Source organism: Poecilia mexicana, unplaced genomic scaffold (assembly GCF_051168715.1).
Source record: "Poecilia mexicana isolate PSO_F unplaced genomic scaffold, ASM5116871v1 scaffold_18, whole genome shotgun sequence".
Classification (NCBI taxonomy): Eukaryota; Metazoa; Chordata; class Actinopteri; order Cyprinodontiformes; family Poeciliidae; genus Poecilia; species Poecilia mexicana.
Genome location: NW_028263387.1, coordinates 8517007 through 8542740, shown reverse-complemented (window position 1 = coordinate 8542740; position 25734 = coordinate 8517007). Strand labels below are relative to the sequence as shown.

The 25734-nt window shown below is 39.5% G+C and overlaps 1 protein-coding gene across 4 annotated transcripts; it reads left to right on the top strand.

The window, feature by feature from the left end:
- The first annotated feature begins 318 nt into the window (after positions 1 to 318).
- phka1a (phosphorylase kinase, alpha 1a (muscle)) lies at positions 319 to 25327 on the top strand. 4 transcript variants are annotated; one of them, XM_014981648.2, is made up of 33 exons: positions 319 to 604; positions 4635 to 4793; positions 4876 to 4923; positions 5987 to 6155; positions 6236 to 6318; positions 6402 to 6482; positions 7890 to 7988; positions 8163 to 8309; positions 9098 to 9151; positions 9762 to 9884; positions 10418 to 10513; positions 10637 to 10744; positions 11349 to 11427; positions 11507 to 11641; positions 12001 to 12110; positions 12214 to 12358; positions 12448 to 12526; positions 13501 to 13679; positions 14479 to 14640; positions 15359 to 15453; positions 15544 to 15689; positions 15782 to 15935; positions 16899 to 17057; positions 17134 to 17263; positions 17372 to 17473; positions 18369 to 18484; positions 18687 to 18722; positions 20120 to 20149; positions 20580 to 20624; positions 21417 to 21578; positions 21812 to 21865; positions 22421 to 22621; positions 22708 to 25327. In XM_014981648.2, exons 1-33 carry the CDS (start codon positions 527 to 529, stop codon positions 22879 to 22881), a joined length of 3738 nt encoding a protein of 1245 aa, XP_014837134.2. In that variant the 5' UTR covers positions 319 to 526; the 3' UTR covers positions 22882 to 25327. The 4 variants fall into 4 exon arrangements, with proteins under 4 accessions (XP_014837134.2, XP_014837130.2, XP_014837131.2 ...); XM_014981644.2 differs by lacking the exon at positions 18687 to 18722; XM_014981645.2 differs by lacking the exons at positions 18687 to 18722; positions 20120 to 20149.
- Positions 25328 to 25734: the final 407 nt, after the last annotated feature.

Sequence of the window (25734 nt, the reverse complement as noted above, 5' to 3'; positions counted from 1 at the left end):
TGAATTTTTTTTTTTTCAAGTTTATACTCTAATTTTAAAATTAGTTATTGAATACAATTTATGTGGTCATCTCTCTTTCTGAAATGTTGTTTGGTTTAAATATTTACAGGTCCTAACATCCTGTTAGAATACCCCATTTAGAGCGCAAGTGAGGGTTGGCATTTATGCTGGGCTAATTTAGTATTGTTAAAACTTAAATTAATAAGTTTTTATATACGCACAATCACACAGTGAAATTTTGGTCTATTCTCACTTCCTGTGAAGTATGCTTTTACTTTGAAGAAGAGATGAGCTGCTTCCGGCTGCGCTCTCATCTCGGATTCATGTTTCACCGCTTTCTCGCTTCCTCCAGCTGCTGAACTGTGTTTGCTGCAGCCAAACTGCAGCTTAGTTGTCTTTCTTTCCGGCTACTAGTAATTCAATACAGCGCAGCAGAAAATGACCTCTCTGTCGAGAACCTAAGACGATTTTCGTCCCGAACTGTGTGTACCCGCCAGTAGAAGAAGCTAGACCTTCACTTGTCAGCATGAGAAGTAGGAGCAACTCTGGCGTTAAATTGGACAACTATGCCCGGGTAGTACAGCAAACTATCCTGCAGCACCAAGTGAGTGGCTAAAGAGGTTCTACATTAACTTTAATGACTTTAAGCTAACTTGTTTAGTGGTTGGAAACACTGCAGCAGGACACGAAAGCTAAAAAGAGTTAAAGGTAAAGCATGCACAGGGCGAGGTAAGGTTATATTTCGCAAGTCTGTGCTGCTCTGACATATTTAAATGTTTTTGTACGCGTTTGCAGTCACTGTAGAGGAACTAAAGCAATGTCAGAAACGCATATGTAGTAAAGGTTTTCATGAGAACCTACACTACAGAAATTACTTCCTGAAAAGACATGTTGTTTTGCTCATAATCTTGCTTTTAACCCCATGGATTTCGTGAAAAAAAATAAATAAATAAATACATCTGTAAATTTGGGGTACTTTCCAAATTCCAAACGCCTTACTGCAAGAATCTTCTTTTAAATTATGTTGTTTGTTACCTGTATTTAGCTGAAATTTGTAACAGCTTTGTACCAATTTCTGTATTTCTTTGAGGCCGTATCTGCTGAGTCTGATTAGAATTACTTTCTGTGTATTATAAAACATGCAAAACTCATTTTTGTTTTAGCTGAACGATTAAGTATGGCAAATGTGGCCTATAAAACAAACAAACAAAAAAAACCGTTTTGCTGTTTGCTCAAAATGGTATTATATGAGGGATAAATTGATATGAAAATTTGGGCTGATACCGATATCTGATATTAGTACTTATGTCATGGGTAGGAATGCACAATATCATCTGCATGGTATCAGCCAATATTAGCTTAATATCGGACATTGGCCATTCTGTCAAAATAATTCACCAGTATAAAAGGCTCTGTTTTTATGTGACAAACCAGTGACAATGATGCCTCCAGCACAGCACGTCATAAGAAACTGTTAAGTCTTAATGCACAACTGATGTGCTTTTGACCTGTTCACCTGTTGCTTGTGAACAGGTTGAATTTTGTTTTGTGAAGATTTACAAATTTGCACTGTTTTGACTTGAGTGTTGTCATTGTCTTCGAGAAAGCAGATGTTATGGATGAATTTGACATTAAACATAAAGCAAGTTGAAAGTGTTATATCATTTTTAGCATTTGCATTTGTTAGCAGGCTAAATGGACAAAGATAGTGCAGTATTTTAATTCCACAGTAGAAAAAGCCATTTAGTTTCAGTAAGTAGGTATTGGAAAAAAATATCGGCATTGATATCGGCTATTGGCCAAATGAGTTTTAGTATATCGGCATATCGGATATTGACCAAAAATCTAATATAGTGCATCCCTAGTTATGACCGATAACATGTTCATCAATATCCCTATTATATATAGAGATCTACCATATATCGGCACTAGCATCGGTATTGGCCGATATAAGTCTTTTTTTTAACATATTGGGCTGAAATAAACAACCATTATTTATCTTTATCTTATTGCTGTCTGATTCTGGTTGAGTTTTTTTTTTCCACAAAGGTTTTGAAATGGTAGTGAAATGTATACAATATCAGTAAAAGGCCATAACAGCGATATTAAAATCAGATATCGATATTGTCCCAAATTTTCATATCAGTGCATCCCTACTTATATATGATTCGCTACACTTTTGAGACCATGTAAAAGCAACCACATCGCCTACATTGCTTCTCTTCTTCAGTTTAACTCTCTAATCCTGCACATCATCACTGTAGTCATCACAAGACTGAACAAGTATCACATGGGAACCCCTTCCTCGAACACACAGTAACTAGGTGGAAATAAACATCATTCGTAATATTGATGCAGTTTTACTTATCAGGTCGAATGTTAAAAAATTACTAATGTCAGCCAATACCGATGATAATGTCAATATATCGTGCATCACTAGTTGAGATGCACCAAGAAATTGACCCAAAAAGAGAGATTTTCAGCACCATTTCAAAGCGCTAACATGTCGCCCTGACAACAACTCTCTTCAGTGTGGATGTTGTTACTAAGGCAGGAAACCTTTGCAATTTTTTTTGATGCAACGTCAAAAAATGGTGTTGAGCATTTTTAAAAGGAACATTCTCTTTTAAAAAACAAGATTCTCAGTTTTGCACATAATATTTAAGTTCTTAAAAACTATTTTGAAGTTGTATATTTGACCAAATCCTACATTAAAAAAAGCCAAAAATGTAGCATATTGTTCTCAAGGTACTTAAAAAAAATATATATCATAATATAATTTTTATTTTTTGGCAATATCGCCACCCCTACACCTAGACCATGTACAGAATGGAAAAAAAAAGTTGCTTTCAGTTCTGATGGGGGGGAATGACTCCAATTTTTTTTTTTTTACCCTTTTTTTATTTTAAAAGAGCTGATCTAGCAACTGGGCAAGTTTCGGTTGCTGCCTCATTAATTAGGACGTATGTATGATCTCTCCTATAAAAACTCTAAGCGTTAACACAATGACACTCCAAAAACTCGCAGATTTGTTTCCTCACTGTCAAGTTTAACTTTGTTTTGTCAGTTTAGTTCTGAACACAGCCAGTCGTGAAGAGGGGAGCGTCCTGTTTTTCTTTACATCATCTTTGCTTTTCACAGATGATGTGGTTCTTTTGGCTTCTTCAAGGTGGTGCAAAGATTTTTCATCTGAATCACGCGGGTCTGTTTTCTCTGAAACAGGAGGAACTGAATGTGAGGTCAATATCTGAATGTGAACGCGGTCAGTTATTGTGGCTGTGTCCACTTCACTGCTCAAATAGAGCACTTGGCCAACAGTCCTCCATTATCACATCTCGTTACAATTGAAAACTCTCTGGTGGTCCAGTCACGTTGCTCTGCATCTCGGTATTTATGAGTCAGCTGCTTAGATTTCCCTAAAACTCCTCAGCATTTTGACTTCTACTGCAGCACTTCTGTTCCACCTGGCCGGTAGCTGTGGAACTGTTTTTCTCTGCTGGGAACAAAAGCTGCCTTGGTGCTGAAAGAGCCGACTGCCACTGTGAGCTAATGAGCTGTAAGGCAGCGACACTTGAGAAAAGCTGAACAAGCAGCTGTATATTTGGACACAAACCCTGATCCAGCAGGAGGGTGACGGGGCTTTATGGGAAACGTAGTTTTAGGCATTTTGTTGCTGTCGTAGAATTTCTGATGTCCGTGTTGCCGGGTAGATGATGTCCAGATTTCCTACTGAACGCTAAATGGCTTTGCACTTAAAATTCGGCTGACGTTTTATTTCAAACAGTTTTGCGTTTTCAAATCGTACAGATGTTATGAGCTGGAAGCACAATTCTTTTTTTTATTTATTTATGACTACTACAGATGATTCAGAAAAAGAACAATCAGCTGCTTCCGGTCAGAATCAGATTTCTCATAATACCTAAACTTATTGCAGACTAATTCAAACTTAATCATAGGAAATAAGTGAAAGGCCTGGCCTTTATCACATTTAATAATAATAATAAAATAAGCGTTTATAGCTCATAAAGATCAGACTGTACAGAACGGAAATTTTAAATTTTATTAAATTAATCTGTTTAAACTACAGGGTTTCACAAAATTAAGACGTCATGCAACTGCAATATTATTGGGATTGGGATGGGAAATATCATATGTTGTGCACTAATACTATGTTATTTCTCAAATTTCTCACTTTAATGGTGTGCTGTAGTGCCAGAATCAATAATTATGTTGGTGAACTCCAGAAGGTGATAGTTTGAAGCTGATGCTGAAGAGGCCATATTCAACAAAAAGCTGTAGTCCAGACTGAATGTTGTGAGCCTAAAATACTGCTGTAATATTTGACCACCATAAACATCAGTGTAATTGTAAAGATTGTAAACCCGTGTATTTTCCTTCCACCTAGCAGGGGCGCTCTACTTTCTGTCCTTCTGTCTTATAAAATCATATTAAAACACACTGAAGTGTCTGGATGTAAATATTTAATAAGACATCATACAAGAGAAAAATTGTGATGGGTTGGGATTAACACTCGTTTTTATCGCAGATATTTTGTCATTGTTTTCACCTCACCTTCCATCCCTGTTGCTCAGCTTTCTCATCATCCATAACTGTGGTTGCTGTGTGTTGGACAGGATCCGGTGACGGGTCTTCTGCCAGGCAGCACCGACCAGCCGGACGCCTGGGTCAGAGACAATGTGTACAGCATTGTGTCCGTGTGGGCCCTCAGCCTGGCCTACAGGAAGAACGCAGACAGAGACGAAGACAAGGCCAAGGCCTATGAGCTGGAACAGGTGTGTGTGTGGATGGACTCAACATCTTCATGTAGGCTGCAGTACGTTGAAACCTTTGACGTTTCACCCTCTTTGCCTGTAGAGCGTGGTGAAGCTGATGAGAGGTGTTCTCCAGTGTATAATGAGGCAGGTAAGATCATTGGTACAGTTATTTCTTTCCTACAAAAGGATTTCACAGTTGAATTGCTTGGAAAGTAAAATTACTGTATTTTCCTGAGTATAAGCCGCATTTATTTAGAAATTGTCGAACTTGAGGAGGCCTTTCTCATGCTGATGAAGGGTTCCAGTGACATGTTGTGTTTAGTTGCTTCTTATCAAACTCATGGAAACTGGAAAGTACCAATGTCCGTGGTTTAAATTAGTTTGCTCTGACCGTCTGAGGTCTGAGGTACCTTGTCAGATTGTCCTACCGTAGCGGGAAGGACCTGGCTTGGCATACTTGATAGTAGTCGGTGAAGAGCAGAGCTGCAGTAAATCCAGCATGACAGAGAGGCGGTGGCGTTCATCGACTTGGTTCCAACTGCAAAGTTATATATTCACTTCCTTTGAGAATATATGATTAGGAAGTGGAGACGTAACTGCACGACCACAAGCCTCACAGCACCAGTCAAAAAACAAGCCATGAAGTCGCTCCGGATTATAAGGGTTCATTCACACCAGCCCTGTTTAATCCGCTTTAATCCAACGCCAGTTTATTTGTCTAGGAAGAAACTAGTCAAACAAACTAGTCTGACACCTCCACAGTGTGTTTGGGGGAGAGTGAATGCATAATCAAACTTCAATGGGGTCCAAAAACGAAAACTCTGGTCCGCCTACAAACCTAAGTCTTGGTTCAGTTGAAGTGAGGAGGTGAACAGGTTTTTCAAAGGGTTTGGTTCGTTTGACACAGTGGAGTGTGAACGAGAAGCACACCAGATGAAAATGGAACAAATCAATCGATCCGAGTTGATTCTGTTCCACCTGGCCGGTAGCCACGCTCTGGAACGGTTTTTCTCTGCTGGAAACAAAAGCTGCCTTAGTGCTGAAAGAGCCGACTGCCACTGTGGGCTAATGAGCTGTAAGGCAGTGAAAACACCCCAAGTCGCAGGAAAGGCCAAACTATTCAAAAATAAAAAAAATTGTGACTGATAGTCCGGAAAATGTGGTATTTCAGAAATACTCTGTTTTTCATCGTCTTTGTTTTCCTCCCACAGCTGGACAAAGTGGAGAAGTTTAAATACAGCCGGAGCACCAAAGACTCGCTCCACGCCAAGTACAACACCAAGACCTGCGCCATCGTCGTCGGCGACGACCAGTGGGGCCACCTGCAGGTGGACGCCACCTCTCTGTTCCTGCTCTTCCTCGCTCAGATGACTGCGTCAGGTGCAGCAAAGGACCTCCTATCCGTTTAGCCCCAACGCCCGAATGCGCTTGGATCTAAAGTCCGTGTCTCTCTGCTCCAGGTCTCCACATCATCTACACCCAAGACGAAGTGGATGTCATTCAGAATCTCATGTTCTACATCGAGGCAGCTTACAAAGTGGCTGTAAGTGTCCGTTCATCCACCTGTCTCACCCACCTTTACGTTCTGGAACTGCTCTGAGTGTCTCCTTGTCTGGCCTCCTGCAGGATTATGGGATGTGGGAGAGAGGAGACAAAACCAACCAGGGCATCACAGAGATCAATGCCAGCTCCATCGGCACGGCTAAGGTTAGCTCCCGTTTTACAGAGTCACAGGAATAACACTAAACGGAGGCCTGAACCGGAGCTAAAACCAGAACAGGTGTTCCCGTGAATATCTTGCACAGTCACTCCAGCGGCCTTTACGCTGACATTTAGGTGACCCGGCCGCTCCAAACTGACTCTGGATCAGATGCAGCGGCGGCAGCGGCTTTGTTTTGACGGTTGAAATTGAGCGGCCTGAGGTGGTGTTTGTGAGAGAGAATGAGAAGAGAAGAAGAGCTTAAAAGTGACAGCTGATGATGGGGAGGTTATATTAAAGAAAGCCTTAAGCTTCATTCTAAACATGATCATTTTGAAGATTTAGCTTCACACTCCAGCGCTCTGCCCGTCTGATTCCAATGCTGTCCTTGGCTGACACTAAACAGGAGGTATCAGGTTCTCTGCAGTCATTTGAGAATAGCCTCCTACACAGAAATAACACAGCACACGAAGTTCTCACTGCAGTCAACACACACACTTTAATTTAAAGGGGCAGTATTGTGAAAAATATTCTTTTTCAGCTTTACATCATCAGACACATCCCTGGAGTGTTGCCTTGACTCTTTCATGAATGTTTGAGAAATCCTTTAATCTCCCATGGCAACCATTCACCTGTTCAAAACGCCCAGGTGGGCCTAGCTCCGCCTTTGAGTCAAAGCTCCTCCTCCTAGGTGCAGTTTCCAAGCTTTCGCCTCTCAGAGCACCGAACCCCTGCGACTTCCCTACTCAGCTCCTTCAGACTAGCCAGCAGAAATTAGCAAACGCTTTGCGGAACCGTGCATCTACTGAGCTCATTATACGAGCTACTTCTCAGTGAAACACTGGTAAAAATGTGGTTAAAAGTTTAAAAGAGGAGCCGTGTTGTGATGACTTCCTGAAGACGGAGTTTCAGAGCAAGAGTTTTTAAAGCGACAGAGGCCCAATTTCAATGAGTTAAATTTGTAACTAAAATTTCTTTAGTCACATTTGATGCATATAAAAATTTTTATAACAGAAGTTAACATAGTTCCTTGATTGTTCTATAAAATGACTCTTTCGTGGCTGGAAAAGACAGCGCTGCCCCTTTGAGAGGACCATACTGGACCATTTGTTGTCCTTGATGAAAACCAACCCTAAAGCTTTCAGATCGATGGGTTTTGATTCCTTTAGTAACAAAAGGCCTTTTTGTCTGTTTATTGACGGGAAGGTGCTCAGATCTAAGAAACAAGGCCACATTTTCAGCCCTCCACCTTAAAAGTTGGCATTGGGTGTATATCTTGAATTGCCTGTTGCTAACCATTTGGATTTCCACTGGAAGTTGTTCCTACATTTCTTTCTTGTTTTTAACGATTGAAAGTTGCTTACTGGAGTATTCGGTAAATCTTTCATTTGCTAATGTTGCTGCTTGACCTATAGGCAGCTTTGGAGGCTCTGGATGAACTCAACCTGTTTGGAGCAAAAGGAGGGCCTGGATCTGTGGTCCATGCGCTGGCCGATGACATACAGCACTGTCAGGTACACACACACACACACACACACACACACACACACACACACACACACACACACACACACACACACACACACACACACACACACACACACACACACACACACACACACAGCATGTTATAAATAGTAATAATATCATTGTTTAACTCAAACATTCCCTCTGTGCTTCATTTTCAGTCTATTCTGACGTCGATGTTGCCCAGAGCGTCCATCTCTAAAGAGGTGGACGCCGGAGTCCTGGCCATCATCACCTACCCCGCTTTCGCTGTGGAGGACATGAGCATAGTGAACATGACCAAGGAGGAGATCATCTCTAAACTGCAGGTAGCCTCTTGTCTGCTGTGTGCCTGTATGGTAGAAATCAGGATTTGGAGATTTGTTCCAGGCTTTTGTTTGTTTTGTTTTTTTTGTTTTTCTTAAGTGAAGAACTGCAATGTTTTAGAAATATGTGCTCATCTCCATGTTTTCATTATAGTTTCTGATTCTAAACAGTAGAAAGTAATATGCATGCAAATTTCTTTTAGGGTGTTTTAAGCATTGAGAGTAAACACAGTGCCTGCACACCCTTAACAAGTCTTCAGTTCATTTATCTAAAATTGAGGCATTAAAATTTTAAAATGCAAATTGGCCTTTAATATGATGACAATATATTAATCACAGGTTTTAAATTTTGTCCTGATAGGACTATTTAATCTCGTATATTCTTTTTTTGTTTCCTTGCAAGACTTTTCTGTCAGGCGAAACTTTGAGTCGCTCTCAGACATCTTCATTGCGTTCTGTGACTCAAGACACTTGAGGCTACCATTAACTCACTGCTAATGCTAGATAGCTGATTAGCTTTTTTGCTAAGTGCTAGCTTTTTTGGATAAGTGCAAATGTATCCATTCATAATGGACTTAAAAATGTCTTAAAGTCTTAAATTTGAGTAGGTGAAACACTGATTGGATTGTGTTCCTGCAGTCTGCCAGAGATGTTGATTTTTTTTCCAGCTCTGATACTTTCTATAGCTTTCATTAAATACCTATTCTTATGAAAACTGAGGATTAATTTGACCATTTCTAGTCCTTTTTTAATAGGACTTGTCTTTATCAGCTTCTGCTCTCTGTGTGCAGGGTCGATACGGCTGCTGCAGGTTTCTCAGAGACGGCCACAAAACTCCCCGAGAGGTAAAAAAGGAGCACAAAAAACCCCACACATGCAGGTTTTTTTCTTCTTCTTTTCACAAAACATTACCTTGTTACATCTGAGAAGGAGCAAACTGAGCTGTTACTTTTGTTCAAATGTGCATGTGATTGTTTTTTTTTCTTTCTTAAATTTCATTATCAAAGTAATGTAAACTGGAGAGATTGTTGTAGCTGCAGCGTTTATGTTTTTGTTGGGTTTTGTTTGGGTGGAAAGTAGCTGCGGGCAACAATAAACTGAGGGTTGCTCCATGAATACAAAAAGATGGAGTCACCATGGCAGTGAATGCACGTCTCAGATCTTCTTAGTTTCTTTGACTAAAGGATTGAAAGTGTGAAACTTTGTTTATTTTGTTTTTCAAAAGAAACAAGTGGAGTCCTTTAACTAAACTGCATAATTTAAAAAAAAATCTATCACCAGCTGTCATTTATCCAAAATTAAGGCCTTAAAATTCGACAATATAATGGAAATGCTTTAACTGTATGCTTGACCTTTCTGAATCCCTACCAGATTATAGTTAACTTTTAGAGTTTGCTATTGTTAGAGGCCTGAATTTCTAAACCTTTGTCTTGATGTGTGTTTCTCTCCGTAAAGGATCCAAACCGGCTGTATTATGAGTCGGCTGAGCTGAAGCTGTTTGAGAACATAGAGTGCGAGTGGCCTCTGTTTTGGACGTATCTCATACTCGACGGCATTTTTAGCAACAGTTATGAGCAGGTAATTTATGCCTCAGTGACCAACATGAAACATGTGTTCACTTTTGTTTACTTTTACTGGACACTAATTCTTGATTGTGGAATTACATTTTTAAGACCAAGTCTGCCTTTAATGAGCTGGGTGCCACTGATCAAGTACATCGATTAGGACACTGGGACAATTGGCTTCTTCCCAGTGATGTGCATCCCAGAAAACGTACCTTTTGTAGGACCTTGACCCTACAAAAGGTAGGGTCAAGGTATAGCATGTATGATGAAAATGACTGGAAGCCTTGAATTAACAAAACCTGCATACTTTAACAAGCTGAACCATTGTACTTAAAACTATAACATGTAAGCGTTATTGTGAGCTAAACTTTGGTCAGATATCAGTAATTAAATGTCCTTCATTGGGGTTTGTATTTGCCTAATTTTTCTCCTCTATACCACATTTTTATTAAATAAGTCCTTTTGTAGGTAAATCATTGAAACAGTGTTGTACTTTCTTTGTACGCAGACATGTTTTCTGTATATTTCCGCTGATGTTGGTTACAGGTGCAGGAGTACCAGGAGGCGCTGGAGGCGATCCTGATCAAACAGAAAGATGGGATCTGGCTGCTGCCAGAACTCTACAGTGTCCCTCCAGATAAGGTGATGGATTTCAAGCTTTAGGACGTCTTTCATATCTAATCTTAGCTTCAGACTGACTTCGAGTGAAAATGGATTTTAGGTGATTGTAAATCTGTCCCTCTATGTGCTTGGATGTTCAAACAGGTGGAAGAGGAGTACGTGAACCCTCACTCAGTAGAAAGGATCCCAATGGGGAAGTGTCCTCTAAAATGGGGTCAATCCTTGTACATCCTTGGAAAACTCCTCTCTGAGGTGACCAAACATGAGAAACCTGATGCTGCTTGCTGTTGCTCATCCAGACAATACCGAAGGCCTCAAAACTTTCAGTAAAATCCTGCTTGCTGTCAATGAAGTAATACTGGGAAGTTTTTGGGTTGGGCCTCCATTATAGGAGCTTACAAAACATTAAATAAATTAGTTCTTTGAAAAATAAATCAGAATTATTTAATGCATAAATATTTGTCTAATAAACCTTAAAAAGTCATAAAACTTGTTAAATTCGTAGCCTGAAATTAAGGCCTTAAAATGACATTTTAAAAATGTACGTTGATATTAATCATAGGTATTAAATTTGGTCTTACTAGTCCTATTTAATCTTGCATATATATTTTTTCTCACTGAACTTTTCTGTTGGGCATAAATTTGAGTCACATGCAGACTTTATTGCGTTCTGTCACTCACTGCTAACATACCCTTGGTAGCTAGCTTTTTTGCATCCCTCCTGGGGAAGTGTAATTTTAACACCAGTTGGTTGGATTAAGTTAGTACATTTCTTTCCATCCATAAAGTTCTTAAAAAGTCTTAAATTTGAGTTGGTGAAACCTGCAGAAACCCAAAAATGGTTCTGTGCTTTTAGGGTTTTCTCGCTCCGGGAGAGATCGATCCCCTTAACAGACGGTTCTCCACGATCCCTAAGCCTGATGTAGTTGTACAGGGTGAGTTCACAGCCAAGGGCGATTCACTCCTACAGACATTTTATTGTTTTTACCTAAACAAACTGGTTTTCTCCTTCAGTGTCCATTTTGGCTGAGACGGATGAGATTAAGGCGCTGCTGATGAAGAACGGTATAAATGTGGAGACCGTGGCGGATATCCATCCCATCCATGTTCAGCCTTCCAGAGTCCTAAGCCACATCTACGCCAGACTCGGTACAAGCTCCGCATCATCTCTAGTTCTAACCACCAATAGGAAGCTTCAAACCCGATGCTAACTTAAACATTAGCGGCTAACGTTTAGCCAGTGTTCTCACAGTGCTCAGAAACCTCATATCTTGTTTGTGCCTCAATAAATTTGTTTCCGAAATGTTTTCTAATAAACGATGTAAGAAGAGCAGTTAGGCGCTTTTGTTACCAAGAACTACTTCCTTTTGTACTTCAAAATAAGAGTCCTAATACAGACTTAGAATTGTATGGCTTACATCAAATTCTGTTGCATGACATTGGGTGGCACAAAATGTAATTTCCTCCTCACCTTCCCTTTCTTTCTTGATTCTCCTCGTCCGTTTCAGGCCGTAACCCGAGGCTCGGCCTGACAGGGAGACCCTACAGAAGAATAGGAGTTCTGGGAACCTCCAAGTTCTACATCATTAGAAACACAATCTTTGCTTTCACTCCTCAGGTAATGAGAAACAACAGATATCTGGATTAAAATCCCAAAAGATTTCACATTGAAAGCCTCTCATCCTCCATGATTTTTCTTTTTTTGCTAAAACCAAACACAGTTTATCGACCACCAGCAGTTCTACTTGGCTCTGGACAACAAGATGATCGTGGAGATGCTGAGGAACGAGATCGCCTACCTCGCATCCAGATGGAGGATAACTGGACGACCGACGGTCACCTTTCCCATCTCACAGACCATGCTGAGTGGGTGTTTGTGTCTGCTGAGCGTTCCTTCTGTGAAACCTGTACTTGCTTTGCCTCTGTGATGGCCGTTTTGCTTCGTTCTGCTGCAGCTGAAGACCGCACTGACCTGGACCCTGCAGTCATAGCTACGCTAAAGAAGCTACAGGACGGATATTACGGAGGAGCAAGGTGGATTTATGTTTGATGATTGTCCACTTTAAATTAGTTTTTTTAAGGTTTGACAAGTGCTGGATTTTTCTTTATGAAGTCCTTGAATTTGCTTGATAGTCGAACTGTAAAGTTTGTAAGAAAGTGCAAACTAACTTGATTAAAAACTTACATTTTGAAAATGTTACTTTCAGGTGATGATATAAAAAGTCATCTTCATTTTTTTTTCTCACTGCTTGAAATTAAATTGGACTAATTTAAAAAAAAATAGTTTTAGATCAGTGAGATTTACCAAAATTATTTCTATTTCCTAAATAACAGAAAACATAGCGATAACAATTTTTAGAAATTATTTTGTAGCTTTCTTTGTTTATTGTGCTTAACGTTAGTCTTGTGGGGTCATTTGGACCCCACAAGTTTTTTGCTCTGGTGAGGTTGCAGTGAACCCATATGCGCCTTTATGAATTTTTGTGTGTGTGGTTTCGGGAACTGACGGTCTGACGGGACAAACCCCACACTGACATTTTCCACAGGTTTAGCATTTAATTTGAGCAGAAAGGTAATTAACCTTTACGTGACTTGTTTCAATGTAAGGAATATCAATTATTCCTAATGGGTCAATGGATGACCTATTGATCTGTCATCTATTTCAAAACAGTATTTTGACATTTTTTATTTTATTTTTTTTGTTAAATTAATGTTTATACAACTGACCAGTCAGTTGTATAGCGTGAGTACTGAGACATTTCAAAACATAAAAAGATTGTCCCTACTGTAGAATGTAGAAAACTGGACATTATTAGTGACGGTAATAAATTACTACACAATAGTAGATTGAAACTGTGTTTTTTTTTTTTTTAGTTCATTTTTATTGTTCGCTGGTGAAGTTAGAAAACTTAACCTGTAAAGTTCTTGTATTCTAATGTGGGAAAAGTGCACAAACCCTGTAAACACCATAAATCACCTTCTTCCCGTCTCCTTTCTCTGTCTGCAAGGACCCAGACGGGAAAGCTGTCCGAGTTCCTGACTACTTCCTGCTGCGCTCACCTCAGCTTCCTCGACGGTAAGGGTTCTGGCAGCATGGGCCGGCACGGCGACCAGTATGATGATGATGATGATGATGATGATGATGATGACGGCGATGGATACATGCATGAATTACGTTGTGATGATGGTAAGAATAAAGTCTGGATGATGGAGAGGAATGGTGACACCAGCTAATAATAAGATATTTGCACCACTACAGGTTACGTGTTTTTCTTGGTTGGTTTTACCATTCCTTGTAGAATGCACTCAAAAAATACATTCATGGTGTCAAATACAAAGAATTCATTTATCTCTTGTTGCACGGATTTCCCAATGAAGAAACTGAATCATAATTTAGATTTTTGTTTCCGATTATTACAGTTGATTTAATTCTCTGATTGTAAATGATGATTAAACTAACCTCTCTGAGCATATCTTTAACGTGATTTACCTGGAGCTCCATCATAAACCTAAATCACCTGCAGACTTGCATTAATCACCACTGTCTTCTACATCATGTGTACGCTGACCCTCATCCTGTGTAGAGTTTCACCATAGTGGTGATGGTGGATGTGGTGAGGCAGCATGTTGTGTGTGCATTTTGTTTGGATCAATCCATCATTTATATATATAAAAAGAAATGCATGGTAGCTTGCATGCATTTTGTGCCAAAAAACATTTTGGCACAAAACTGATTTTGCGAGCAGGACTTGGCACAGCTGGTTTGGTGCTTTTTCTCTTAAATGCATCACATTTCCCTTTAATAATTGCATGCTAATGAAAAAATCACACTAAAAATAGATTTTTCAGACCTTTAAACCTTTTAAATTAAGTTTTTTTTTAAAGAAAGGTGAGTTAAGTCCTTTTTCTCTCTTAGTTTATATTTATTCTGTGTATTTGCCCTTTTCTGCTACTCATTGTCGTTTCCTCGCTGTCCCTTCCTCCAGAAGCGGACGACCTCGCCCAATATCTGGACCACCTGTTGGCTCACTCTTCCCCCAAGAAGTCTAAGCGTCAGGCAGGAGGCCTGGGCAGGTTCAAGGCGGCGGCCACCAAGACCAAAGAGATGGTTTCTCTGATGAACAAGGCTCAGGATCTGAACATACACAGTGAGTCGTTACAGGAGTTCTGTTTCTAAAAGAAGATGATGATCCTCAATCAGGGTGTCCATGCTTCCTTAAGACATCTTAAATTAATTTATCTTAAACTAAGGCCTTAAGAAATTTAAGACAATGTAAGTTAGCCTCAAATATGTTAATCACAGGTCTTAAATTTTGGTGTGGAAAGACTTTTAAATCTCATATTCTATGTAGATTTTTTTCCCCGTGGGACTTTTCTGTCAGGCAAAAGTTTGAGTTGTGGACAGACATCCTCACTCACTGCATTCTATGATAAGATAAGTTGCCAATACTTGCTTGTTAGCTGGGAAGCAGACAAACAAGTCATCAGCAGCTAGCTTATGACCCTCTAGCTAGTTAGCTTAGAGAGCAGTAGATTTTCTTTGGTGATGTCAGGTTTTTTACATTTCGTTCCCCCTTTCTGGGTCTGGTTCCTGTACTTTTTTTTTACTTTTATTTTGTTTAACTCTCTAACAAACTTGCTAGCTCTCCAGCCATATGCCATGTGAGAAGCACAAAGCCTGCTGCCGAGAACCACAAAAAGACCCCAAAAATTTCACAGTTTTGGTTTCCTGCATTTCATTTTTACATTTGTTGTGAGACAGGTCTTAAATTTTATTCATAATGGTCTTAAAATGGTTATAAAAAGTCTTAAATTTGAGTTGGTAAAACCTGCATAAACGGTGTGATCCCTGTTTACTTCGTCCAGATGTCAACATGTACCTACCGAGCAAGCTGTTTCGTTCCTGTCAGCCGTCACTCAACCTGAATCTCCCAGACCCTTCTGAGCCGCAGGAAACACAGGTTCTCCCTGTTCTTCTCTTTCTTCTTCTTCTTCGCCGGCACCAAACGCCCGCCTCACTCTGACTGCATCTCCCTCCGTCCGTTCTCCAGAGCTCGGCGGTGTCGATCTCAGTGGAGAGCGGCATCCCCAGAGACGAAAGCGGAGCCGTCGACTACGACGCTCTGGTGCAGCTGCTGAAGGACACAAAAAGCCTCCAGGACCAGGCAGACATCCTTTACATCCTCTTCAAAGACAAGTAAGACTTTGAGTTATGCATATTAGCGCAGTCGAACAGGACTGCTACTGCTGCTGCAGTCCACAGTAATCATCCTGTTTGTGTGTCCTCAGGGGTATGGAGTGGGACACCCAGCTGCAAGGCAAAGGCTCCACAGTCAGTTCTCTGCTGAGCGAGCTTTACGAGAAGGCTGGTGACCTCAAACAGTGGGGCCTCATCAGGATGATCTCTGGGATGCTGAAGAAGAAGGTGGAGGAGCTCGACTCGGTACGGAGCGGCCGTGTCGCCGTGTGAAGGATTCTTGCACAAAACCAGCTGCCATCAATTCCTGGGAACTTCAGGAAGATTAGTCAAACCCAAGTTTCCACACAGTCTGGAAAAGTCCAGAACTTGATTTCAGTAATTCCAGGTCCTAGAATAATATGGGAAAAAAGAAATTGAAAGTATAAAGAAATGTTTATCTCCTGATTTTAAGCACCAATTCGTTATCTTAAATGAATCTGAAATAAATAAGTTAGCCTTCAATATGTCAATCACTGGTCTTAGTTTTGTTGTGGGGGGACTATTTAATCTCTATTTAATCTTTAAGATGCTAATTAGCAGCTAGCTGTTACTTGCTAGCGAGCAAGCTCTACTCTTGCTAGCTAGCTTGACCCTTGATAGCCAGCCAGTAATGGCTAGCTTTTTTACATCCATCATTTGTAAGTGCAAATCAGTCACTAGTTGACAGGACGATGTTCATCTTAGCCATTGGCTCACTTTGTTGCCACCCATGTAATTTTCTATTTGCGATTTTCCTTTGTGCATTTCTGTTGTGATGCTGGTCTTAAATTCTATTCATAGTGGTCTTGAATTTGAGTTGGTGACACCTGTACAAAGCCTGCATTTCATTTTTCTTCTGACACTTTTTAACTTCTTCCTTTTCTTTCTGATGTTTTCCCTTTTTCTTTTCTACATTCCATTTTTCTTGTGCCCTCATTTTCTTATGTCTTTCCTTCCTCCCTTAGTACCGTTTTTTCTTTTTTTTTTCTGGTCCAAGCTGTCTGCTATCAAATTATCAGCCATAACTTCAGTTTGTTTTTGTATGTTATATATGAAAACAGTGTATAACCTGGAAGAGTGGAAAGTCTGGGAAAACTTTTAACTGAAAATTGAGTACAAACCTTATTAAACACATGCGTTTTAGAAGTGCAGAAATGTTTCCAAATCCATCTCCCCAACGTTGTCTAGGCGTGCTCTGACCTGCTAGCGCACCAGAAGCACCTGACCGTGGGACTTCCTCCTGAGCCGAGAGAGAAGACCATCACGGCCCCCATCCCTCCGGACCAGCTGGCCGCTCTCATCGACGAGGCCAGCGACAACAACATCAGTGTGGCCATCCTCACCCAGGTGGCTCACTGAGCCCCCCTCCACATAACCTCCTGTGAATCGCTCCTACCTGTCGTAATCCCTGCCCGTCTCCTAGGAGATCATGGTGTACCTGGCGATGAGCATCAGGACTCAGCCGTCTCTGTTCAGCGAGATGTTCCGGCTGCGAATTGGCCTCATTATTCAGGTCATGGCCACCGAACTGGCTCAGTCACTCAGCTGCTCAGGTCTGTTTGTTTCGTTGGTCAGTCAGAGGTTCAACAGCTTTGTTCTAACTGAGTCAAATAGAAAACGACAGAAGAACATCCAGGACTTGTTTTTGTGTACTTGAGCAGGAGAGGAAGCCACAGAGAGCCTGATGAGTCTCAGCCCGTCTGAGCTGAAGAATCTGCTGCACCACATCCTGAGTGGGAAAGAGTTCGGAGTGCAGCGCAGCGGTCAGTCCTCCAACTTGTTGTTGTTTTTCTTGCTAAAGTTTTGAATAATTTGCACAGCCTGGCTACATACATTTTATTTATTGTCTAGTTGCCATGCTACCTAGAAAATCTGAGATCTGGGATTTGATATCAGTGGTCCAGACTTTCTTCCTTTTTCTTTTGTCTAAATGTGTCCATCTTCCCTTCCTCCTTCTGTCCTTATTTCTTTCCATCCCTCCTTCCCCTCCGTACAGCATCTCACTTTCTTCTTTGACTCCCAATGTTTTTGTTGTTTGCTGTCTGCCTTGTATCATTTCCTTCTCTTTTTCTCTGCTTCTTTCTTTCTTTTCCTCCTGTATCTTTCCTTCCTACTTTCTTTCTGCTTTTTATTTTGTTCTTTCTGCCTATTTCCTTCCGGTTTCTTTCTGTTTGTTTCTTTCTGCATTTCTTACTTCAGCTTTTCTTTCTCTTTTTTCTTTATTTTTCTTTTCCTTCTTATTTCAGCTTTTCTTTCTACCTTTTTTCCTTCTTTCTTCCTCTCCACCTTTCTTTCTTTTTTCTTAAATTCTTTGTCTTTCTGCTTTATTCTTGTTCTACTTTTCTCTTTTGTTTCTTTCTGTCTTCTACTTTTATTCATTTCAGTCATTGTTTCTTTGTCTTTCTGTCTCTTATTTCTCTGCTTTTTTTCTGCTTTTCATTTTTATTTCCTTTCAGATTTTCTTTCTTTCTTTGTGTCTTTTTTTTTCTCTCTTGAGGTTTTAATTTATTGAAGTTTTTATGAAGCGAGATCTTCCATAAATCAACAATAAAACGTAAACATTTAATGTGTTCTACCTTAGTCAGTAAATACTACATGGAAAACTATGCAGGACCGCTGTAAAATGTAAGACTGTGTGTTTGGTTTCCTCGTCCGCAGTAAGGGAGGCAGACGTCGGCGTCAGTCCTGCCATCTCCATCCATCACCTAGGCAACACTGGTGCCACCAAGAGCGAGAGAGCGGGCATCAGTAAACTGAAGAGTGACATGAAGATGGTAGGCAGCTGAGGCTCATTAACACTTTTAACCCGACCTGCATTCAGAAGTGGAGTGAGAAACACGATTAAAACTTTTAAACAGCACTAAGGACTGAGAGGCTAACTCAGCAACCGTTTTTAAATGGAGGAAAATGAGATTCTGGGACATGATTATCTTATCTTAAACAATGTGGTGAACTTTACTTTTGTGCTTTTTACAGTTGGAGCGCAGGTTATCTATGCTGGACCCCAGTAAGGTGATGCTGAACGTTATAGTGGGTGTTAATTCACCTCACGGGTGCAGATGGGGGGGAAATGATTTCAGTTTCACTGAAGGAGATTTTAAGTAAAAAAAAAAAAAAAAAAAAAGATTTTTTTATTTATTGCGCCAATCGAGAAAAATTATCTTAATTCTTAAAACTGACTCAAAAATCCAGTTTACTAAAGGAGCTGGGGTTTGTAATTTTTTTTCTGCTGGATCTTATTTTGATGGTAATCCATATGGGAAAATTGATGGTGTTGGGTCTCCAACAAGAAAATACTGTTCGGTTATCTACTGTCAAGATCTGTTTAAAATTTGGGTTTAACGTTACTGATTTTCAAAGAAAAAAAATACATAAAAAGTAGGAACAAATTGCATTTTTGGTGACAAATTGACACAAATCTGGTCTCTTTTCTAAGTTGTGTGTTACATGTGGACAGAACATTAGTTTACCTCATCATCATCCTCATCTTTGTTTTCACATGAGCTCAAGATTGTTAAAGAGATTCAAGGTCCTGACCAGGGGTTTAAGTCTCAAGTCTTTGTTTTTGAGACTTGCGTGCGGCACGAGTCAGAGTCCGAACCTCGAGTCATCATCTCTGACACGGTGACGATGTTTACAGTTAGCAATGCTAACTATGCTAATTAGTAGCATATTACTGCTAATAATTAGCATCAATGTTTCACAGCAAGTTCTCTCTGACACACAGTGGAACATTGCTTCTGCGTCTAGCTTCATGAATTAATGAATAAATACAGATGGAACGCTTGAAAATACCTTTTTCTTTTTTCTTTCTTTTTTCATCAGTTTTATTATCTCCTCTTTCCCCTTGTTTGCTTTCTTATTTTTCTACCCTTTTTTCTACTTTTCTCTCATTCTTTCTTGTATTCTCTTCTTATTTCCTTCTTTGTATATATATATATATATATATATATATATATATATATTTTTTTTTTTTTTTTTTTTTTTTTAACCAAAGCAGCCATTTTTGCTCACATTTATGAATTTAAATTAGCAAAATCATTACCACATGTAGCCATAGTAGATAATAAGAGGAGTTTTGAAGTGATTAATTTTAAGTTGAAAGCAGCTATATGTTACCATAATCAATCTTTTTTCTTTTTTTAGCACTGTTAAGTTTAGAGTTTTTCAAAATAAATCAGAATTTGGTCAAAATAAATAAATAAATGTAAAGTTGCAGGTTAAGAACTGTCAAAAATCAGTCAATCGGTCATAAAGCTATTAGCATGACTGTGAACACCTCCAACCTTTCATTAGCTTCTTCTTTGCGTTAGTTGAAGCAGACTGTAAGATCTGATCAGGATAAAACCAGGTTCATCGGTGTAAATTTAAAACCTTTTAGAACCTTAAATTATGTTTCTGTATTTCAGCTCGACCAGCCTGTGACGCCCACCGAGAAGGTGACAATAAAATAAACAGCAGGGGTTCACTAGAGATCATTCATTTCAGTCTGAAGCGCCTTTCGTTTCTGAGACATGGTGTATTCTGGTGCTTTCTTTCTTTCTAAACCTTTAACAGGACGATTGATTTGGGAATTGTCTGCTGCCTGACTATCTTTAAGATGGTGAATCCATTTAATTTTCTCAAATTAAATGTTTGTTTTTTTATAATAACTTGACTAATTCCTGCAGGTGATTTTTCTCAACTACCCGTTAATCCTTGTTGTTTCTGATACCGGTGTACCATCATGCATGTTGTGACTCGACTGGTCTGGGGTTGATCCGACTCATCACTTTTTCTACAATTTTGGGGTTATTTTTGCCTTTTTTTTTTCTTTTCTTTTTTTTTGTTCATTGTCTCCATTTGTTTGTTTGTTGTTCTGTCTCTCAGGGTGTCCGAGCTCAGTCAGTGGACGTAGAAAACATCGAATCTGGGGTAAAAATCTGCTTTTATCTGCCAGTTTTTAGAATTTTTATAGAGACATCACCTGGATTTAGTAATGTATTTATATATTTTTGGTAGAGAAAACTGTGGGATTGTTGGGTATACACGTTTTAAGAATGGTTTAGGAGCCATTATGGAAAAAATATTGATTATTTCAGTAGTAAATGTCATTTTGTTAACTTTATCTGGTCATAGTGTTGCATTTAAAATGATCTGTACTTGTTACAATTTGTGTAATAGCTTCATACTCGTATAACATGCATTGTTTTCACTCCTTATCAGAAGTTCACATGTTTACACAATGTTTTGTTTGAAGCTTGTAGGTGTCTTATCTTTCTACTAAAGATGGCGGAACAAAGATGCTCCGCCATCTTTGTTCAGCTGGCTCCGCCAAGGATGACCAGTGGCGCCCTCTGCTGGATGGCGGCCAAACTACAACACTAAAAGAAGGCCTAAGTTATTAGTTAATCGATTGGAATTTATTTAAATCTAATAAACCATTAATGGACAATTAATCGTAAGTTGGTTAATTGTATCTAGTAACAGATATTGAAATGTCTCCCATCCTTCAGTAGAACTGATGAAACTTCTCCCCTGGTAAAAGGAAAAGATTAACTAGCAGGATGCAGATGTTTTCTTCCAAAGCACACAACAACTTGATGTCACTTTTTGTGAATACGTCTAAAAACGTTTCACTGTGCTTTTAAACAAGCAGGGGGTGCTGTTTCACCACATACCATCAGTGGCCACAGAGCCTTGTCTTTTGTCTTCCTCGCTCTGCAGCGGTACAGACTGCTCTCTGTAGAGTCCTTTGACGTTCCGGACAGCTTCCCCGTTTCCAAGGACACCAGACATGGCCAGTGGCTGCGCAGGAGGCGGCTGGACGGAGCGCTGAACAGAGTCCCCGTTGGCTTCTACCAGAAAGTGTGGAAGATCCTGCAGAAGGTCTGTCTGCTTGATGTTTGTTATCCATTATTCAGTGAATGATTTACCCTATTGTGAAGTGCAACAAGTTTGGAATACGTTAAAGAAAGCGTCATTCAGCTAAGTCCTCATTAGTCTCTTTGGATGGTGCTAGAATTAGAACCTAAAGGTCCTATTTTATTTTGGTAAACATGCTATCAAAAAATTCAAAATATTTTATAAGGCAGAGATAAAGTGCCCTAATTGTGTTGCAGTGCCACGGTCTGTCCATAGAGGGCTTTGTCCTTCCATCTTCAACCACCAGAGAGGTAAGAAATCACTCCACTGCTTGTGTTTTTACATTTCCTCGAATTAACTTAATATCAAAGCAACCTGGGAGATATTTGTTTTTTCTAATGAGTTTTTCCTCTTACTTTGGAGTCTGCAGCTCCAAAGTACTTTTATCGAACTGTAATTTCATCACTGTACGCTGAGATTTGAAACATTTATTCTATTTGTGAAAACACACATTTTAATGCTTTTTCAGCATTAGACAAGCACCAACACTACAATATATCAGCAGGTCAAAGTTAGACTTATTGCAGATTAATGTTAAAGATTTTTCTAAGGGACTGTCAAATTCAGTTTGGGATTGGTGAAATATTTGATTTGTTACTGAAGAGTTTTTAGGATTTTATTGCTCAAAACTCTCCAATTAAAAATTCTCAAATGTTTTAGTCCATCTATGCCAACGAAGAGTTGAAATCACTTGGATAAAACACCATTGATGTGGCTTTGAATAGCAAAATTAAACCAAACTCTTTTTTTTTAATGCAAGAATGACGATTTTGACTCATTCCGTATTTATATTTTGCCATCTTCAGATGACCCCTGGAGAGATTAAGTTCTCCGTCCATGTGGAGACGGTGCTGAACCGTGTCCCCCAGCCAGAGTACCGGCAGCTGCTGGTGGAGGCCATCCTGGTCCTCACCATGCTGGCCGACGTGGACATCCCCAGCATCGGCTCCATCGTTCACGTGGAGAGGATCGTCCACCAGGCCAACGACATGTTCTACAAAGATCAGGTCAGAATCGGCGGCTCCGTACGCCCGCGTCTGAATTTCAGCCTGGCGCTCAGACGGATTTCTTGTTTTGCCTCCCATCCCCGCAGAAGGACCTGGGAGCGGAAGACCACATCCTGGAGAAGGACCCGTCCACAGGGGTGTGCAAGCTGTTGTACGACAGCGCTCCCAGTGGCCGCTTTGGGAGCATGACCTACCTCACTAAGGCAGTGGCGGCGTATGTGCAGGACTTCCTGCCCAGCGGGGCGTGTGCGGTGCAGTGATGGTCTACAAGAAAACGATGTGGTGTGTTTTATAGAACAGTAATAAATTAACAGAATGGTGAGATGCCACAAGGTCAGAGTGTTAAAGCAGAGAGTGTGCTGCTGTTTTTATTAGGCTGTAGACCACAAGTGTCAAGAGCCGGTGCTTTTAGATGTGCCTCTGCTGCACCACCTGAATAGAATAATTAGATCATCAGCAAGGCTCTGGAGAACTGATCTACACAAGAAGGAAGCAATTAAGCCATTTGATTCCAGTGTTTTGTACCTGTGGCACGTCTAAAAACTGCAGGACAGAGGCCCTTGAGGACTGGAGTTTGACACGCCTGCTGTAGAGTAAAGGCCATGTTGCTAGTTAATTGGCTTTTTTTTTTTTTTTTTTTTTTTTTACAAGTTAGCATTTATAAGGACGTCCTTAGTGCTCATATTTATTTAACAACCTTTGCTTCATCCTTTACTCATGCAACATGATTGGACAGCAACAGAAAATCAATTTTTTTCTTCTCCTGAAGCTGCTCAGGATTGCATTTTCCTCCATACCAGCAGATTAAATACATTAAAATGTAAAAACTAAACCCACAAGCAGATCCCATCTATATGTTCCTCAAAATAAGTTGAGGAATATTAGGATTGTAGTGAAGCAAAAGCTCAGGAGATTATACACAGTTTAAGGTTCACAACAAAAGTTTACCTATGCTTTTGAGTTTCATGAATAGATTTACTAAACTGAACCTCACAGCCCTTTGAGAAACTCTAACATAAATCTAACTTGGACTTGCTAATATTGTTGATGCTGAGTGTAGAGTGACCAAATTCCAGTTTGACAAAAGTCTGAATTAGAGGCAAAACTTATTAGAAATGACAAATATATCCCTTAAATTTAACACTGTGATGTTATTGTTAGCATTTAACGGTTGGCAGCATTTCCACAGTGCTTACAAATTCATCCTTTGCTTGACTTTATCACTCTGTCACCTGTTCTTTTTCTACTACAGATAAATGATTTAAAACTAGCCAAGACGCCATCGTTAGCATTTAGCCAGAGTTAGCATTTAACGGTTAGGATTATTTCCACATTGCTTACAAATTACTCTTTTGGGGGTTTTTTAATCACCCTCTCACTTTTTCTTTTTCTTCTACCCAAAATGCTACAGATGAATGATTTAAAATATCTACAGAAAGACTGAAAAGGTTTTTACCAGTGTTTCTTCTTTTTTTTATTATCCTTTTAGTCGACTAAGTGCCACAGGGCAGTTTAACTACTTCCTGTATGGTTTTGAAAAGTGAGTTTCAAACTTCTTTTAGTGAAATGAAGTCCGACATTCATAAAACGGATAAACGGCTTTGAAGAGAAATCTACTTTTTAATATCTGGAGGTCTTGTTACTGTACTCTGCACCTGTTTGCTAACTTCAGCTATACATCCGCCTGAGATTTTCAAGCCAATATTTGTGTATCTTGCCGTTTTTATGGGTGAGAGCTGTGATTACAAACTGCATTTGTTCTTAATAAGAAAGAAAAATGCTGACTAATTTATCGCCACTTTAGTATTGGTCCTAGGCTTTTTTTTTTTTTTTTTTTTACAATGCTGTCTGAATATTTTGTTTTATTTTTGAATTTAGTTTGTTCCGAGTTAAGTGTCAAAGGTTCACATGTCTTCCACCCATTTATTTGTTGTTCTTTTTTTTATATAGAAAACAATTTTTATCTGGAGTAAAGGAATTGAACAATCAACAACAAATTAGGCTGATTATAACGAAGGCATTTGCTTTTGTGTGTGTGATTTTCATTGACTAAACTTCAAAATAGATTAATAATTCACAATATAGTACAACTGTATCTCCACTGGGGTTCGCAATTGGACAGCAATGTATATAAATCTTTACTCTTATTTATTTAGTTATGAGATTTTAAGATGGTAACACAACTAAAGGATGTTCAAGAGACGTCTGTTTTAGTTTTCACTGTTAAAAAGCAGCTTTTTCAGTTTGTGATACTGAAAATCAGCGTATATCTTACTCATATTTGCCTTTATTGGGTTAGTGAGCGTATCGCTCCTTTCAAGCATAAGCTGTGATGTTGTCCAGAACTTAGTGCTTACCGTAGACCGAGCTGTTTGCTTGATTATAGTGAACTGTCAGCAGTTTATACACACATCTGTTGTCTTGCACTATATTTCGAACATGTTTGACCCTTGGTTTAGATGCTCACTGTCCCATATTTTGAGAGGAGATCAGGAAGGAATGAATTGAATGTAGGCGAAGAAAATGCCTGACTGTGCCTCTGGTTCACTGACGAGCTGATATTATATATTTTATGTGACGTATTTAAGCGTACCCTTCGATGGCGACGGTCGCAGTGAAAAGAGAATGAGTGCATCTACTGAGTGAGCTGCTTGTTGACTGTTTTTGAAACAAATTCTGTAATAAAACTGTAGATGTTATCCTAAATCAGTTTCTTCTATGAATGCACAACATCACAGATAATATCACAAAACCGTCACAATGCAAAACATGATTGAGAAAAAATTGTTTTCTATATTTCTATGCAATTTGTGGAGCTCGTTATTATAAACAAAATAAATTAATTCATTTAGTCTGTTCCAGTATTTAGATTTCATTTAAATTATCTTTCCAATATTTTTTTTCCCCCGTTTTGGGCTTATTGGATCCTATTTTACACATCTTTTCTCATTTCTATTTGGACTTGTTATTCAAGGTGATTATATTCACCCTGATATGAGAACTTGGTTGAAAATTACAGAAAGATCTAGGAATGGATGAGAAATTAGCTAGAATCAGTGTTTTTATGATAATGAGTCAGGGAGAGGATGTTATGAGAAATTGCTTGGACACCT

Excerpts from the sequence above, each read along its gene's own strand:
- phka1a (XM_014981648.2), top strand. The coding sequence starts at position 527 with ATGAGAAGTAGGAGCAACTCTGGCGTTAAATTGGACAACTATGCCCGG. Across the intron at positions 13,680-14,478 it reads TGAATTACGTTGTGATGATG|AAGCGGACGACCTCGCCCAA; the intron begins GTAAGAATAAAG and ends CCCTTCCTCCAG. Across the intron at positions 20,150-20,579 it reads CTGTGACGCCCACCGAGAAG|GGTGTCCGAGCTCAGTCAGT; the intron begins GTGACAATAAAA and ends TCTGTCTCTCAG.